This window comes from Carettochelys insculpta, chromosome 16, assembly GCF_033958435.1.
Source record: "Carettochelys insculpta isolate YL-2023 chromosome 16, ASM3395843v1, whole genome shotgun sequence".
Lineage (NCBI taxonomy): Eukaryota > Metazoa > Chordata > Testudines > Carettochelyidae > Carettochelys > Carettochelys insculpta.
The window spans coordinates 3,503,842-3,521,516 of record NC_134152.1 but is presented as its reverse complement, the minus strand read 5'-3'; the positions used below and the strand labels follow the sequence as shown (position 1 = coordinate 3,521,516).

At 53.2% G+C, this 17,675-nt stretch overlaps 1 protein-coding gene across 2 annotated transcripts in view; it reads right to left on the bottom strand.

Moving 5' to 3' along the window:
* SRL (sarcalumenin) overlaps positions 1–17,675 on the bottom strand; it is a 62,060-nt gene that overhangs the window by 27,407 nt on the left and 16,978 nt on the right. For both annotated transcript variants that reach the window (XM_075010354.1, XM_075010355.1), the window contains exons 2-3: positions 8,409–10,136; positions 3,730–3,828 (exon numbers count right to left, since the gene is read on the bottom strand). In XM_075010354.1, coding sequence (XP_074866455.1) covers positions 3,730–3,828; positions 8,409–10,136 — 1,827 coding nt within the window. The remainder of the gene's footprint in view (positions 1–3,729; positions 3,829–8,408; positions 10,137–17,675) is intronic.

Genomic DNA, 17,675 nt, shown 5'->3' with positions numbered 1-17,675 from the left:
GTGGATGGTGTCGCCGGGAAGGCTTTGGTTTCTTCGACCACGGGATGCTATTTCGGGAGGGACTGCTAGGCAGAGATGGCGTTCACCTTTCGAGGAGGAGAAAGACCATATTCGGACACAGACTTGCTAACCTGGTGAGGAGGGCTTTAAACTAGGTTTGCCGGGGACAGGGGAGCAAAGCCCGCAGGTAAGTGGAGAACATGGAAACCTGGGAGATGGGTCGGAAGTAGGAGGGAGCATGGGCAACAATGTCAGAGAAAAAGAGGGCCAGGAAAAAACTGGGGGGAAAGTTCAAATCAACATCTAAGATGCCTATATACCAATGCAAGAAGTATGGGTAATAAGCAGGAAGAACTGGAAGTGCTAATAAATAAATACAACTATGATATCATTGGCATCACAGAAACTTGGTGGGATAATACACATGATTGGAATGTTGGTATTGAAGGCTACAGCCTGGTTAGGAAAGACAGACAGGGAAAAAAGAGGGGAGGTGTTGCCTTATATATAAAAAATGTACACACTTGGACTGAGGTGGAGATGGACATAGGAGATGGACGTGTTGAGAGTCTGTGGGTTAGTTTAAGAGGGGTAAAAAACAAGGGTGATGTCCTGTTAGGAGTCTACGACAGGCCACCTAACCAGGTGGAAGAGGTGGATGATGTTTTTTATAAACAACTAACAAAATCATCCAGAGCCCAGGATTTGGTGGTGATGGGGGACTTTAACTATTCAGATATATGCTGGGACACTAATACAGCGGGGCACAGACTATCCAATAAGTTCTTAGACTGCATTGGAGACAATTTTTTATTCCAAAAAGTTGAAAAAGCCACCAGGGGAGAAACTGTTCTGGATTTGATTTTAACAAATAAGGAGGACTTGGTCGAGAATTTGAATGTGGGAGGCTGCTTGGGTGAAAGTGATCATGAAATTATAGAATTCACAATTCTAAGGACTGGTAGGAGGGAAAACAGCAAAATAGAGGTGATGGATTTCAGGAAGGCAGATTTTGGTAAACTCAGAGAGCTGGTAGGTAAGATCCCATGGGAGGAAAAACTGAGGGGAAAAACAACTGAGGAGAGTTGGCAGTTTTTCAAAGAGACATTATTAAGGGCCCAAAAACAAGCTATTCCCCTATGTAGGAAAGATAGTAAATATGGGCAAAGACCGCCTTGGCTTAACAAGGAGATCCTGCATGATCTCAAACTAAAAAAGGAATCCTATAAAAAAATGGAAACTAGGACAAATTACAAAGAATGAACACAGGCAAATAACACAGGAATGCAGGAGTAAAATTAGAAAGGCTAAGGCACAAAATGAGCTCCAACTAGCTACAGGCATAAAGGGTAACAAGAAGGCCTTTTACAAATATATTAGAAACAAGAGGAAGACCAAGGACAGGGTAGGGCCATTGCTCAGTGAGGAGGGAGAAACAGTAATGGGGAACTTGGAAATGGCAGAGATGCTTAATGACTTCTTTGTTTCGGTCTTCACAGAGAAGTCTGAAGGAATGCCTGACATAGTGAATGCTGGTGGAAAAGGGGTAGAGTTAGTTTTTGAAATAAAAAAAGAACAAGTTAAAAACCATTTGGAAAAATTAGATGTCTGCAAGTCACCAGGGCCTGATGAAATGCATCCTAGAATCCTCAAGGAGCTGATAGAAGAGGTAGCTGAGCCGTTAGCTCTCATTTTTGGAAAGTCATGGGAGACAGGAGAGATTCCAGAAGATTGGAAGAGGGCAAATATAGTGCCCATCTACAAAAAGGGGAACAAGAACAACCCAGGAAATTACAGGCCAGTCAGCTTAACTTCTGTGCCAGGAAAGGTAATGGAGCAGGTAGTTAAGGAAGTCATCTGCAAGCACTTGGAAGGTAGTAAAGTGATAGGGAACAGCCAGCATGGTTTTGTAAAAAACAAATCACGTCAAACCAACCTGATAGCTTTTTTTGACACGATAACGAGACTCGTAGATAAGGGAGAAGCAGTGGATGTGGTATACCTAGACTTTAGTAAAGCATTTGATACGGTCTCGCATAATATTCTTATCAACAAACTAGGCAAGTCCAACTTAAATGGGGCTGCAATAAGGCGGGTGCATAACTGGCTGGCTAATCGTACCCAGAGAGTAGTTGTTAATGGTGCTCAATCCTGCTGGAAAAGCATAACAAGTGGGGTTCCGCAGGGGTCTGTTTTGGGACCAGTTCTGTTCAATATCTTCATTAATGATTTGGATATTGGCATAGAAAGTACGCTTATTAAGTTTGCAGACGATACCAAGCTGGGAGGGGTTGCAACTACCTTGGAGGATCGGGTCATAATTCAGAATGATCTAGATAAATTGGAGAAATGGTCTGAAGTAAACAGGATGAAGTTTAATAAAGATAAATGTAAGGTGCTGCACTTAGGAAGGAATAATCTGTTTCACACATACAGAATGGGAAAAGACTGTCTAGGAAGGAGTACAGCAGAAAGGGATCTGGGGTTCTAGTAGATCACAAGTTAAATATGAGTCAACAGTGTGATGCTGTTGCAAAAAAAGCAAACATGATTCTGGGATGCATTAGCAGGTGTGTTGTGAACAAGACACGAGAAATCATTCTACCGCTCTACTCTGCGCTGGTTAGGCCTCAGCTGGAATATTGTGTCCAGTTCTGGGCACCCCAATTCAAGAAAGATGTGGAGAAATTAGAGAAGGTCCAGAGAAGAGCAACTAGAATGATAAAAGGTCTGGAGAACATGACCTATGAAGAAAGGCTGAAAGGATTGGGCTTGTTTAGCTTGGAAAAGAGAAGATTGAGGGGGGACATGATAGCGGTTTTCAGGTATCTTAAAGGGTGTCATAAGGAGGAGGGAGAAAACTTGTTCTTCTTGGCCTCTGAGGAGAGAACAAGAGGCAATGGACTTAAGCTGCAGCAAGGGAAGTTTAGGTTGGACATTAGGAAAAAGTTCCCAACTGTCAGGGTGGTCAAGTACTGGAATAAGTTGCCAAGGGAGGTTGTGGAATCTCCCTCGCTGGAGATATTTAAGAACAGATTAGATAGATGTCTATCAGGGATGGTGTAGATAGTGGTCGGTCCTGCCGTTGGGGCAGGGGACTGGACTCAATGGCCTCTCGAGGCCCCTTCCGGTCCTAGTGTTCTATGATTCTATGAAATCAAAGTGAAACCCTGGCTACCGTTTTTTGTTTAGCTGCATGACTTTTTCACACCTGAGGGTATGGGCCGTTCCCCCCTAGCGAGGGGTGCAGAAGGAGTCTGCACTAGGGGTGCATCTTCACTACAGGGAAGATCAGTCCTGCTGTGGCTGATCTTCCAGAGTTGAATTTAGCGCACCTCTTAGCGACGTGTTACATTGAACTTACAGGACCTCTGTGCTGGTGCTGGTACTCCTGCCCCTTGTTAGGAGTTAAGGGAGGTTAACATCACCCTCCCTTAGTGGAGGTAGCATGGAAGCCCGAATTAAGGTACGGTGACTCCAGCTACGTAACTAACAGAGCCGGAATTGTGTACCTTAATTCGACCTTCTGCGGTAGCGTAGACCTGGCCTAGGAGGCAGCTGAGTGAGTGGCCATCTCCTGAAGCCAGAGAATCTCCCCAAATTCCAGTCTCCATGTCTGCAGTAGGTCGGTGCCCACCCTGCACTTACCTGCCTTGAGTGTTTCCTACCCCCAGTACCTTCCCCCCCTGCCCCCCACCCCCTATTCACACACTCACTGCCACACCCTACCTGAGTAGTCATCTGCCGGCTTGTCCTCGCTCAGCTTAAGCGTGCTCTCTATATGGGAGCGGTCCCGCTTGGCAGGCTCCCCGGCATCTTCTGTCTCTTCTGGAGACAAAGGAAAACAGAACGTTAGCCAGGGCTGAAAAGATGACTGGGAAGAGCCTGGCGGAGGGAACAACAACCTGGCCACAGAGGGGGCTGAGGAGCATTTTTCGCCCTCCACTACCTATGAGCTGTTAAATTACAAATGGCTTTGGTTCACCTCTCTGTTTGTATGGCAGATGCACCTTCCCCGCCTCCCCCTCCCTAGCCCCTCGCAAGCCTTTGCTGAGGGCTCCTAAGAGAGGAGTCTGTTGGGGCCAGTCAGGATGGTGGCTTTGCAAGGTGCTGATCTTTCTATTTGGTTCTGGAGCAAGAGCAGCACCTGCCCCAGCAGCACCTGATTTGGGAAGTCACAGGTTCGTAGATTTCATTGTGAGCCTCTCGCCCGTAGCACTCTGGCAGTAGAACTTGCCCAGATAACTCCCTCTGCAGTCCAGCCTCTGCTTAGAAGCCATCCCATTGTGATTTTCCACGCCCCCATGACAGCAGCTTGGCCGCAGCCCCGGATAAGCGAGGAGATCGGCACCTGAAATCGAGCCTCTGATTGCAAAGTGCGCTGCTGAGAAAGATGCTGGACAGTCCAGAAAAGCACTGAGCAATATGTTCAGCTGATTGACTTGCCCAGGCCAGCGTTCTGGGTAGCAGCCCCCAACCAGGCACGGACCCACATGGAGCTACACGTCTCAGAGAACTGGAAGGCACCTCAGGATGCCATCGAGTCGGGGGGGAAAGAGTTCAGTACGGCTTCGCCCGCAGCTGTCCAGACCTGAGTGAAGTTGTTTAGAGCCCCTAGTGCTGGTTTTAGTCTCCCTACCCTTCTGTGTCTCTCCACCAGCCAGCTACCTGCAGGAGGGTCACAGGCTGCCCACTTTCACTCTACACCCCAAGTGAAAATGAAATGTGCTGTTCTTGGCGAGGAAGGGGGCTGGGTGAGACCATGTGGTCCAGCTGGACTGACACTCACCACAGCTACATTCAGCTCCAGGCTGTGCTGCGGAATTTGCAGGTGACCTCAGAAAAGTCACTTATCACAGAATCATAGTGTTGGAAGAAACCTCAGGAAGTCATCAAGTCCAACCCCCTGCCCAAGGCAGGACCAATCCACCTAAATCGTCCCAGCCAGGGCTTTGTCAAGATGGGACTTAAAAATCTCTAGGGATGGAGAATCCACCACCTCTCTAAGTAACCCATTCCAGTGCTTCACCCTCCTGGGGAAAGAGTTTTTCCTAATATCCAAGCTACACCTCTCCCTCTGTAACTTCAGACCATTGCTCCTCCTTCTGCCCTCTGTCACTACTGAGAACAGCCTCTCTCCATCCTCCCCCTTCCTGTAGTTCATGGGTTCTATTCTGTTGCCTGCTGTTACTTCACCTCATCGTATCTCAGTTTCCCCATCTGTCAAATGGGGAGACTAACCTCCTACCATTTGTCTGTCTTGGCCACTTAGACTGTCGGCTCGTTGGGCCAGGGTCTGGTCCTCCCTACGTGTTTGTACAGCCCCTGGCACAATGGCGGCTCTGCTTTGGCTGGGGCCTCAAGCTGCTACTGAAATAACAATAAATAATAATCATCGCGAAGGCTACGCCAGCACAAGGGAGAGGGCGTAGCACAAGACAAATTGCTTTTAACAGACTAGTGCTATATAGCTGTATCTCCACCACATACAATTAATGTGTATTAGTGTTCAGTGGGTGCAGAAGGGTGGGTCAGGGGGATTTGAGATGACCGTGTGCTGACCTCGACAGATGCGTTGGGCCCCAATCCAGCTCCTATTAATGTCAGGGGCAAAGCTCTCTCTGAACGCAGCAAGTGGAGGACTGGGATCACAAGGATGGTTTGGAAACAGTCCAGCGACCAAAGACCTCCCCCGCCCATCCGGTTGGGTTGGGACTAGAGCCATCGGTGACCACATGGGCAGCCCTGGTTCTCACGCTCCGCGCTGGCTGGAGAACCTGAAGCCCAGGCACATCATGCAGAGAGGGGCCTTTTGGATTTCCCAGAAAAAGCCACAGAGACTCAGCTCTGGTTACATCTGGGCACCAGCAGCCTCTCAGGAGGCAGGGATGTGACAGCACAGTGCTACATGAGGGGAGGGGCGGGGGCTCTCCTCATCGCGTAAGCCAATGAGTGACAAACACAGAATAATTTAGGTGGCAGGTTTCAGGACCGGGTCCAAAGAGCACGTGGGATGGGTAATTATTCCGTGTTCTCCCACAGCCCCACCTTTGACGGACTGAAGCACATGGGCCGCACAAGCTGGAAATTCACCAGCTTTCTACAGGCTTCCTGGGGGCACCAAACGCCCCGACCCTGCGCTATGTAGGGTGTGGGCTGGCAGCCGTGCTCCCGCCCGGGTTTGCATTCTGCCCACCAGCCGGGCATCGCAGGAGCAGGGCCTCAGGCACCTTTCGTCAGGATTTGGCATCAATCTGCGCGCCCAGTTCATCCGCCCACCTTCACCACCCCAGGGCTCTGCGGAGGACGTGATTCCTCCTGCATGGAACAGAGTGGGCCTCCTGAAGCAACAAGGCCACCCCTCGCAAGTCACATTTTTGAGAGGGAATGCCACTAAGGTGCACCATTCCCTAGTGATGGCTGCTGGAACAGCTCATTCCCCTTCACTGGATTTGCATAGCCCTGTAAACTGGCACGTGGGGACACTTCACCCAGCCTAGATCCACTTCTCTTGTGTCGTCTGGGCCGCCTCTTAACTCACAAGCTGTGACACTGCGCCCCCATGCTGTCTGTGGAAATGAGGTTTTGCACATGAATACGCCTAACTCAAATATGCTTTATGCAAATCAGGGCAAGTAAGTTTGGATCAGAGCTTGTCATTCAAAAGCTCGTAACCCTGGTATCTTCTACTTGTGTGTATGCATCATTCTTAAAAACAACGAGAGGTCCTGTGGCGACTTAGAAACCAACAGACATTTTGGAGCATGAGCTCTCCTGGGCAGAGACCCACTTCATCAGACGCATGTGGTGGAGGTTCCTTTCATGTATGTCAATTTAGAACTACAAAGTGTAAACCTGTTGGTCAATCTAGATGAAGAATCAGCAACTGTTGACATGGGAGCATTGGCACACCAGGCGGGAGCTCAGCCCCACCCCTCCTCCCCCATGCAGCCAGGAGCTTGCTCAAAGCCAGTGGATTAACAAAAAAACAGGTAATGCTCCCAACCCCCACCTACAGGGTAAAGAGCTGCATATTATTGTATTTCTTAATGAAGCTGTTGCCCGTAGGACTACTAGTGACTTTACAAAGCATCACCAGTACTCGGACTGTGCAGAGAAGTCAAAAGGTCAAATTTCGGCACTCCGCCTCAGAAAGTTGCTGACCCCTGGTCTAGATCTTCTAGGGAAAGCCATTCATGGTACTTACGGAACTTAATGGCCCAGTGCACAAGACACGGATCTGTGAATAGTCTTGTTTTTCCTGTCAGCCTAAACTGTAGTTGGCCCTACAAAAGATACAGGACTGTATCGCCTGGTGTCTCTGTGTTATTCTGCTGAGTTGCTGTTACCTCAACTCGGTGCCTTTTCTGGAGGAGACCAGAGCTTATGGCTCCGCAGGACAAGGTGGTGGGATGCCCCAGAAAGCAGGGGGGCAGGCTCAGTGGTGTGATGAGCCCATCAGACGACAGTCTCAAGGAGATCTCAGTGACCCAACCTGTCACGCACGTGAAAGGTGGCGGGGTGCCTCAAAGTGTTCGCATTCCTGGGACCTGCTTCTCTGCCATGTCATGATCTGTGTAATCATCTACCTCTGTGCAAAGCACTAGTGCCTTGGAAGCAGATTACAGGAGAGCAGTGTCCTGGCACATTTGCCGCATGGAGGATGCCATTTGGTGCCGGGGCATCCAGGAGATGTCCATTCAGGAGTGCCCCATTGGCACCAAGGGGTGGCTGTCACCAGCCCAGCTGAAGGGTAGCACTCTGTACTGGTGTAAATGACGGCACAAACCATGGAGAACCAGGAACCAGCACTAGGGCATGACTTACATGACAGCAAAAGGGGCCTTGTTGCCTCCTGGCCGCGGAAGTCTGGTTTGATGGGCGGAACAGCACCAGGCCAACCTCTGCCCAGTTCACCCCCTGCCAACGTGCCTCAGCTCTGGAGGGCCCACCTGCAGTGCTGAGAGGAGGTGAGACACTCTGGCCTACCGAGTCCTTAGCATCCTCCAGACTGCCCCTGTTAGAACCAGAGCAGGGTACGTGCTCCTGGGAAAGGGGGAAGGAGCATGGCCCTGACGTGGTAGAGCTGTCAGATGCCAATGGCTACTGGCCGCTGCTGAATTCAGCCTGATGCCCAAGGGGGCGACGGGGGTGCCCTCATCTCCCATTGTCGGTCCCCATTCCCACCCCATCTCTCCAATGCTGGCTTTGGCAGCACAGGGGTTTCCAGCTGGAGCGGCTGGTTAGGGTCACACACTGAGCACAAGCGTTAGCAGAAGGGCTGAGCGCTGGGTGCGTTTTAGTGCTTGCCAAGCTCAGCTGCGCTTTGGGACCGAACGGGTCGCTGCTTCATGCCCCGTGCTGTTAGGGTATTGCTATTGGCGCACTTAGTAACAAACAAGGCAGACCTATTTGTCTGGGCTCGGGCGCGGCCCCGGCGGGATGGTTGTCGCCAGGTGGGTGCTCCGCTTCTGCCCCCAGCTGTGCAGCCACAGACAGGTTTTGTGCTACCGCCGGGTTATTACTGTGAGAGTCGCCTTTGTCCCGCGTCGTGTCGCCGTGGGGCGCGTTCTCCCGGCCTGCACAATAAGACTCAGTCTCTGCTTCATGGGTCTCTTCCTCTTCGACTTGGCCACGATCTTCCATGGCGCTTGCAGCTTCTTGGGTCGGGTCTTCTTCAGACCCTTCCTCTGACTGAGCCAGGCCAGGCCCCTCTGCCTCCTCTGCTGGGTCACTATGTTTGCCTGCTTCCTCTGCCAAGCCAGTCCCCGCTTCCACTGCCTCTGCTGGGCCAGCCCCATTCCCCTCTGCCTCTGCTGGGTCACCACCTTCTTCCTCTTCCTCTTCTTCTTCCTCTGCCAGGCCAGCCTCCTCTTCCTCTACTGGGCTACTCCCCTTTGCATCACCTTCTTCCTCTTCCTGTGCCTCTTCTGGTCCATTCTCATCTTCCTCTTCCTCGACTGAGTCCTCACCCTCTTCCTCAGACTCTGCCTGGTCGTCCCCCTCTTCCTCAGAACTTTCTTCAGACTCCTTTGCATCCAAGATGGGGTCTTTTCCCACTCCCTCAGCTGAGGCAGTGCCCGATTCCTCTCGGTCCCTTTCCGCTGGCTGGCCAGCGGCCTGCTCCTCAGGGCTGCCACCGGTTCTGTTGCCTAAACCAGGCTCCGTCTCCTCCACAGCTAGTCCACGGCCACCAGGAAATTCCCCGGAGAGGGGACTGGTCTCCTCTGAGCCAGAGACATCTTTGTCTTGCTTATTTGCGTGACCCCCGCCTCGTGAGTGAGAGTCGGCCTCTTGGGTGGCATCTTGAATATGGCTCTCATCTTCCTTGGAGCCTTCCTCTGGCCTTGTCTCCTCTTCCTCAAGAGTTCCTGATTCGGCTGGAGCCGGTTCAGCGCTGTGCGTGTCTCCCTGAGGGGGCGGTTCCATGCCGGCCTCCGAGGGTGGCGCACTCCTCCAGGATGCCTCGCTGCCTTCACTTTCCTTTCCAGAACCTTCTCTGCCACCTTCAGGCCCTGAGCGGTGCTCTGCTGGGGCGCCTTCCTCTCCACCCAGAGCCCTTGCTGCACCCTGAGGAACCTGCCTCTCCGCTGTAGGCTGGAGGGCTGGAGGAGAGTTTGCTTCGTCCCCTTCCTTCCCAGCTTCCTCCAGCCTCGGTTCCCCCGCTGCAACGGGGACCTCCATGTCCTCCTCTGCGGCTCCACTCTGGCTGCCTCCCCGCTGTTCTTCGGCCAGCGGCTCTTCCGTGTCTTCCCCCAGGGAAGGTGTCTCCCCCACTGGCTCTGCCTCCGTCGCCACACTTGCCCCCGGGTCGGCCTCGCTGCCTGCGGCGGGGGCACGTTCTGACACCGCCGAGGAAGCCTCAGCCGTGTTCCCATCATCGTCCCCCTCACTGGTTGAGCCGTCGCCGGGGATATTCATAGCAACACCCGCCTTGGAACTGCCGCCGGGGCTCCGTCCCTGTGCGACTGCCACATCGTTGTCTGCAGGCTGAAGGGGGGCCATCGTCTCAGGGGGCAGCCAGTCAGTGCCCAGCACCTCTTCTTCCCCCGCCAGGCTCCGCTCTCCAGCTGCTAAGCGATTCTCACCAAAGCTGGCGCCATCTTCCGTCCCACCCGGGGCAGAGACTTGCCGTTCTAAACGATGAGAACACGAGCAGTCAGTTTTAGTGGCGGCTCAGCCGGCGTGTCTCCTCAAGAGAGCCCGCCTGTGCCTACACAAGGGGTGTGGGGGTGTGTGCGTGTGCGCGCGCGCACGCACTCGAGTGTGTCACGTGGGGTAAAACTCAGTGGCTGACAAAAGCAAAGCTGCGCAGGGCGTCCCCAGCAGGTTACCAAATCTCTGCTTTGAGGCTACTATCGATAAACGTTAATGCTGTCCCCGCTGATGCCTGGGTATCACAAGCCGGCTTGGAGTCCATCTGGTTTTACTGCTCCTATCATGGGGTGGGCGGGATGAGAACAGGTGTTGGTGGAAGAGAATATCTTCTAGAACGTGGACAGGATTTTGGAGATTACTGTTGAGTGGCTCCCAGCCCCAGAAAGGCAGTGCCAGCAATTGAGACCTTTGGGTGCTGATGGGGGACAAGGGGGACCAAGGGGTCAGTAGCCCCAGGGCCTGGCATTTCAAAAAGACCTGGAGCTCTGGCCAGCACTACTAGCGAAGTAGCAGAGCCGGCAGCTGGAGCTCCAGGCTCCTTTGAAATGCCAGTGGCACAAAGGGCTAACTGGGCTAGGTCCCGCCCCTTCTGCCTGAGATCTTGCCCCTCCCACCTTAGTCCCCGCCCCTTCCACTTTAAGTCCCGCCCCTTCTCGGCCACAAAGCTGGATCCCCCTCCTACCTTGCCCATGGTGGCTGGTGGTCCCGCTGCCTTCGGCTCACGCCTTTTGCTAGAACCCTCCCACCTGTTGTGTTCCCCCCTAACGGCAGCAACATTCAGAACAGGCGTGAGCTGTGAAGAATGCGCACAAAAAACCAGCCTCTTTTAAATATACTGGCTGGGGCTGCGGAGAAGCTTCGGCCAGAACATTTGTATTTGAAAAGCCACTTGAGTGTGGCAAATTAAGGGACATTTCCACACTCTGCTTCTTCCATAGCACTTGGGGTTCAGCTGGTACGTGTTTGCTGGGCTCCATAATAGGGAGATGGTGACAGCGAGTGGGAGATGCAGAAAGTACGGGCTACAAGGAGAGTGGAGGCCTGTGAATGGAGACAAGCATGCAACCTGCCGCAGCATCAGTGCTAGAGTCCTATTTATCGTGAGTGGCTGTTCACTAGGAAAACATTTGCCGCTCTTTGAAATGGGCCAGAATGCAATGAATTCATTCCACATGCTGGGAGATGTCATCTGTATTTTCCCTCCCTAGTTCAGCCTGAGTCAACAGATGCTTAAAATAACGCGGTGCTGGCGAGAGCGGCTCTGGCACAAACAATTCCTACTAGTCTGAATAATCCCCTGAAAACTCTAGCATCCACATACCAGGGAAGCATTTCAAAAGAAGGCCAGTCCTTTGGACTCCAGCTGGCAAGCAGATGCCACCAGAAAGGACGAGCCTCATGCAGGCCAAAGGCAGGAGAAATGCTTCAGATCGTGCACGGTGGGCCTGTGGGACTCTTAGCCACAGGAGGTTGTGAGGAGCAGGACTTTAACAGGGTTCAGAAAAAGAGCTAGATAAATTCATGGAGGGTGGGTCCATCAACGGCTGCTAGCCAGACTGGGTGGGAATGGTGGCCCTGGCCTGTTTGTCATGGATGTCAGGAGAGGAATCGTTTTCGTGATCACCTGGTCTGTTCTCTTCCTTTGGGGCACCTGGCACTGGCCTCTGTCAGAAGACAGGATACTGGGCTAGACGGACCTTTGGCCTGACCCAGTGTGGCCCTTCTTATGAGTAGCACTGTCAGACCCTCTTAGGTAGCAACCAAAGCTTGACACAGGCCATTCCTTTAAGTCTTCCCCTGGCTGTGATGGTTGTCCCTCTGGCCTTGCTCCTAGAAGCCACGTTGGAGAAGGCATGGGAAGTGCCCCGCTGCCCTCCGCCCCAGCAGTGCCCCATCCATCCTGGCACAGTGCTTGGCATTCATCCAAGGATCTCAGTGCACTGCCCTGCACAGAGCCCAGCACATCCCGCAGATCCCAGCACCTGCACTTAGCAGCTGCTCCCACTGCTGTTGGAGAAAGGAGCCCGGTCAAAGCTAGGCCCTGGACACCCCTGACCTTTGTGATCTGTCGGACTTCGATCCTGCCTCTGCAGCGGTGGGAGGTGGAATTTCCAGCCTGCATACAACCCCCTCTGCGTCCCTGGGAACGTGGGTAGCTAGCCAGGACTCCCCTGGCCACGCTGCTATTTTTAGCACACTGGCTCCACCAAAGCTAGCTCTGTAAGTCTACCCAAAATGGGAAGTTCGCCTCCTGCTGCAGTGCAGACGTACACAACACGCCCACGCAGCAGGAGTCACTGCAGGTTCACAGTGCTGCTGTGGCTTGCATTGGCCACGGGCGGCTCAGGAGAAATCCCTGGTATCCCTCGCTCCTGTACCGGGTTTAAACTCAGAAGCGGTGAGGCTATGAAGTGGGAGGTGGCTGAGGGCAGGTGGGACCACTTTGACCATCTAGTCTGACTTCCTGCCCTCCAAATAATTCCCAAGGCAGATCTTTTAGGCAGCCAGGCTAGATTTATGGTCTGCGATGACCAGCGTTCCCTGGAAGCCGGGTGCTTGTACAGCCACTCAGGAGAGATTCAAATGCCCCCAGCTCAAGAGCAGAGCCGCAGAGATAGGATGTCAATTTCTGCTGCTGGTGCATGGTGGCATGTACCTCCGTGCACATTAAAAACGTATTCTGCACATGGATGGGAAAGATCAGAGGGAACATCGACCGTGACCCTTGGTAAATTGTCCCATTGGTTCATTACTCTCCCTGTTGAAAGTGTACAACTTAGTTATTGTTATCTAGCTTCAGCTTCCGGCCACTGGCTCGGGGGAGACCCTGCTCTGGTAGACAGAAGAGCCCATGAAATATTTGCTCCCCTTGTAGGCGATCCTGTCACCCGATAAGCTTCTCTTTGTTAAGGTAGATCAATTGAGCTCCTTGAGTCTTATCACCGTAGGGCAGCTTTTCTAGTACCTTAATCATCTCATGGCTCTTCTCCAAACCCTCTGCAATTCATCAACATCCACCCTGAACTGCAGACACCAGAGCCAGACGCTTTCCCGGCTGTGGTGGCACCAGGATAAAATAACTTCTCTGCTCCTCCCAGAGAGTCTTGTTCATGCATCTATAACAGGGTCAACCTGCTCATGAGCACCCCCGGGGGGCCCAGGGTACCTCATGCAGTCTTGTCTGTTGTCTCCTGAGGTTGGGAGCTGACTCGCTCTGTCCAGGATGCTCTAATAGGTTTGTAGGCAGCTGGTCTTGCCCAGGCCAAAGCCCAACTTGCATTCAGAACTGTCCAAGTGCTGCTAGGCTCCCAGACAGCATAGGGACCTATCTGCATCAAACTCCTGAATAGGGCTGCCTAGCCCAGCAGCTTCTTTTATAGTGGCTTACTGGGCCCTGATTGGCTGCAGCAGAGACAGATGCTCTATCCTGCCTGGAGGACCTCTTGTCTGCTCCTCTTGCTGGGCTGGGGTTTGGCAAGGCCTCTGTCCTCGTGTAGAGGGTGTTGGGGCTTAGGTCACCCCATCACAACATCGCAGGGCAACATTAGCATGTTTGGCCTCAGTGTCATACTGGGCACTGCTGTTCAGCTGCATACCGACATATAAACCCCAAATATCTCAGCCTCTCTATGTCCCAGGATAGAGTCCCCAACCCACAAGCATAGCCTGTGGTCTTTGCTCCTAGCCGTTGACCTTGGATTAAAACATATTTTGTGTGCATGGTCTCAGCTTATCAAGTGACCCAGATCACTCTGCGTCGGAGGCTTGTTCACTTCATCGTTTACCCCTCTCCAATTTTTTGTACCACGGAAGGGTTTTTGGTTTCACCCAGGTCATTAATAAAAAAGTTCACTAGCACAGGGGCCCAGAACCGACCCTTACAGGGCCCCACTATCTTTTCCAGTTACATTTTGAGATCTATCAGTTAGCCAGTTTTTAACCCATTTAATGTGCCAGGTTAATTTTATGTCTTTCTCATGAACATGCCGAGGGCTATCAAGTCACACATCTTGCAGATGTACCTTATGGTACCACTGCTACCTTTTGTGACCCTGGGAACACCACAGGGCCAACTGGCAGAGGGCAAACCAGGCCATAACTCACATCAGGCTTTCTGCAAGCACTGCCCCAACACTGTGCAGTCACAATCTGTATCAAACGGTGCCCTCGTAGGCCAACTGGTAACATGTGGACCACTGATACTATGGTGTGAGGTATTTAAGGAGTCAGGGCAGTGGGTGGAGCCAGAAGGGAGTCGCGGAGGCTGGTGGGAGGGAGGCAGGGTAGTGGTGGAGGTGGATATGGGAGGATGCTGGAGGTGCAGGGCAGACAAAGGAGCTGGAGCTGCAGAGGTGGGTGAGACTCAGGGCCACAAGTCCGGCAGGAAGGTGAGAAGGGTGGCATCAGAGGAACAAGGCAAGGCTGGGCAGCCTCGTGGTGAGAGCCAGGTGAGAGGTGGGAGGGAAGGGTCAGGATCACAGGAGGGCTTTGAGCTCAGACCATAGAGGTTCAGATACTAAGCTCCAGAAGTCCCACGTTTGAGCCCCCCTGCTGGGAGTTATACACAAGGAGAGATTCGTTCTCAGTACTGTATCACCTGACAGTGAACCGCACCCATTAGGTGCGTGGGTTGTGCGCACCCTGGAGCCAGCCCAGCCAAGAGAGGCCTGGAGATCAGCACAGCCTTGAGAAGCTCCGTAAGGACACCCAAACTTGGGAATTCCTGCTCCCCCTTGACCCAGAATAGCAGCTTAGGGCATGCAGTGAAGCTCCTCTCCTGGCCAGGCATCAGAGAGGGCCAGTGCTTGGGTGCAGGTTGGATGGAAGGGTGCACTGGAGCTGGCTGGCCGCTGGGTCTCTTTTCTGCTTGGTCCTTTTGTCAGGGCACCCGGAGCCTTTATTAATGCTGAGTAAACAGGAACATGAAGACCCTTTTGCCAGCGATTTGCTACGGCAGCCTGAAATGCCAGCCAGCCTCAGGCCAGCCCCTGCCCAAGGGTGGAGCCTAAAAAATTCCCTGAACTGATCGATCAGCCTCCCGGCTCTGGCCTCTGCTGCTGTTTCAGACCTGCCCTTTGTTTCTTTGGGGTATAGGCCAGGTTCCTTTGACCCCTCCCCGCTCCCCATTCTGCCCCTCTCCCTGGGCTTTAATCACACGCAGAGCAAACGGTGCCGTTCTGCAGATGGCCAGCTGCCGATCCCCTGGCAGCTAGCGGGGCCAAGGCCATGGGCTCAGCTCCCTCTGACCTTCCTCCGCTGGCTAAAAATAGCTCCAGCAACTGGAGGGTGGAAACTGAAGAAGGGGCTCGTGCAAACTCCAACCCCAAAGGGGCTCCCCTGCCTGGCCTGGGTCTCACGGCCGAAGGTAGCAGAGGCCCGGTGTTCTCGCTGGACTCCACATCCGGGAAGGATTCCACCTGCCCCAGGTGGAGGAGAGAGGGGATCGTGTGAAAGCAATTCCCACACATGTCCTCTGGGAGCATTGTGCAATGACACCGGCTGCGGGGCTGGCGGCACTGTGCCCTAGGTACGGGCCGAGGCAGCTGAGCGCACAGCAGTGGAAAGCTATGTAAGACAATACACCCTGCTCAGCGCGCCTTGGGGCTGGATTACAGCCGAAGGGAACGGGTGCCAGGGTTTCCATCGACGTCATGGGGCTATTCCCCAGGACCGCAGCAGAGCCTGGGGCATTCCTGATCTGGAGTCCTGGCTCCTCTGCCACAATGCCCATCCTCTTCGAGCGTGTGTGGGGGGGTGGCGGGTGGTCTGACTTTTCCACGTCCCCCAGAAAAACCATCGGGGCTGGCAGCTGCTATGGCCAACGTGCCCGAGGGCACACTGGGAAATTACAGCGTGGGAATTAGCTGGGGTGCCAGGCAGCAAGGAGACAGCCAGGGCTCCCGCTAACTTTTTCCAGCCATGGGGGGGAATAAATTTTGTTTTGTGCACCAAGGCATGCATGACTGTGCACCGACAATAGAAACGCACGCTGCTGGCTGTGGGCGCTCTGCTGTTCCACTGGGCTGCATTTGAATCTCTCCTGGGTGGCTGCCCAAAGGCCCAGCTTACAAGAGACTCTGGTGCCAGCTTGTACTCTGGGAATGTTAGAAAGAGACTCCCCTCCCAGCCCTGAGGACAAGGCACTGCCAGGGGCTGCTCCAGCAGGGGCTGTCTCAGTGATGGTGGCTGTTCAGCCTGTCTCCTGGCTCTGATTTCCAAAGAAGGCCGGGAATTTTTGGCCTGGCTGTTTTTCCAGTGGCAAACGGTGTCTCTAGCAAAAACGGAAATCGGCCCGAGAAGAAAGACAATTTTGCTGAAATGTTTCAATGTGTTGTTCGGAAAATCAGAATGTTTCGGGTTGAGGTTGGTAATCTCTGTGCCTGCCGGACCTGCTGCAGCATCTCATGGGATGTGTAGTTCAAGGCCTTGGGCTCTCAGTGAGCAACCAGTCTGGGCTGCAGCTCCACTGAGACAGGGTGGTAACTGTCCGGTGCCTCAGTTTCCCCATCCATAAAACCGGGAGCATGAGACTTGTCTATGGTACTTCACAGAGAGCTGCAGCTCCTCCCACAACAGCTCCTTGTGGGGGTCACCTCTCCGGGGCTGAAAGAACACAGTTCTCACAAATCCAGTCTTTCCAATGCCGAGCTCTTTAAGGCTAGTGGGGGGAGACAGTTTTCCTTCAGCTCCCAGCTGCAGCCTGAGAGCACTGAGGAAAGGGGGCCCACTGGGACAGGGTGGACCAGGTGGCTGGGCTGGACAGACACCGCCTCCAGAGCGCAGGCCAGGGGTGCACAGCGAAGGAGAGACAAAGTCTTTCGTGCCCTGCTTTACTCGCCAGCAAACTGGGGGGCCATGCTGCAAGCAGAGAAATATTCCTGTCCGCAGCAGCTGATTGCAGGAGCCGCATTCCTGCCGCGCGTTGTCATCAGCCTGGAATACCCGGGCCGGGATGAAACCAAGATTTCACATTGATAAAAGAATTCACAGGGGCCATACTGCTGTTTCCAATGCCTCGGAACACGCTAGGACTGCGATCCGGGGCAGGCGGCATGGAACTTGCCTTTGCTTTTGCAAAACGTGGGTTAGTGGGACCAATCTAAAGCCAACCTGTCGTATTTAAACCTCCCAGAGCTGGGGCATCAGGGCCAGTTTGCATCTGCTAGGGGCTGTTATGTTTCTTAAGGCATAAAAAGCAACTGGCACTTGCTGGGAATTAAGGGGAGCAAACAAGAAGGAACAAAAGTCAAGTCTCAACAAGGGAGGGCACAGCATGCGTCTGCTCAGCCATCCCACAGCCAGCTACATCCCAAAGAGCTGCCAGCAGACAGCTTAAAGGTGCAGGACACTATTCTCACTCCTTTTTTCCACTCGTGGGCAGAATAAATTTTATATGCCCCAAACATGTGCGGGTGTGAAGCACCAACAATAACACATGCTGCCACCAGGGGGCTCTCTGCTAATCAGTTGGGCAGCACCTCCTATCTCCTGTGTGGCCACCCAAGTGCTCAGCTTAC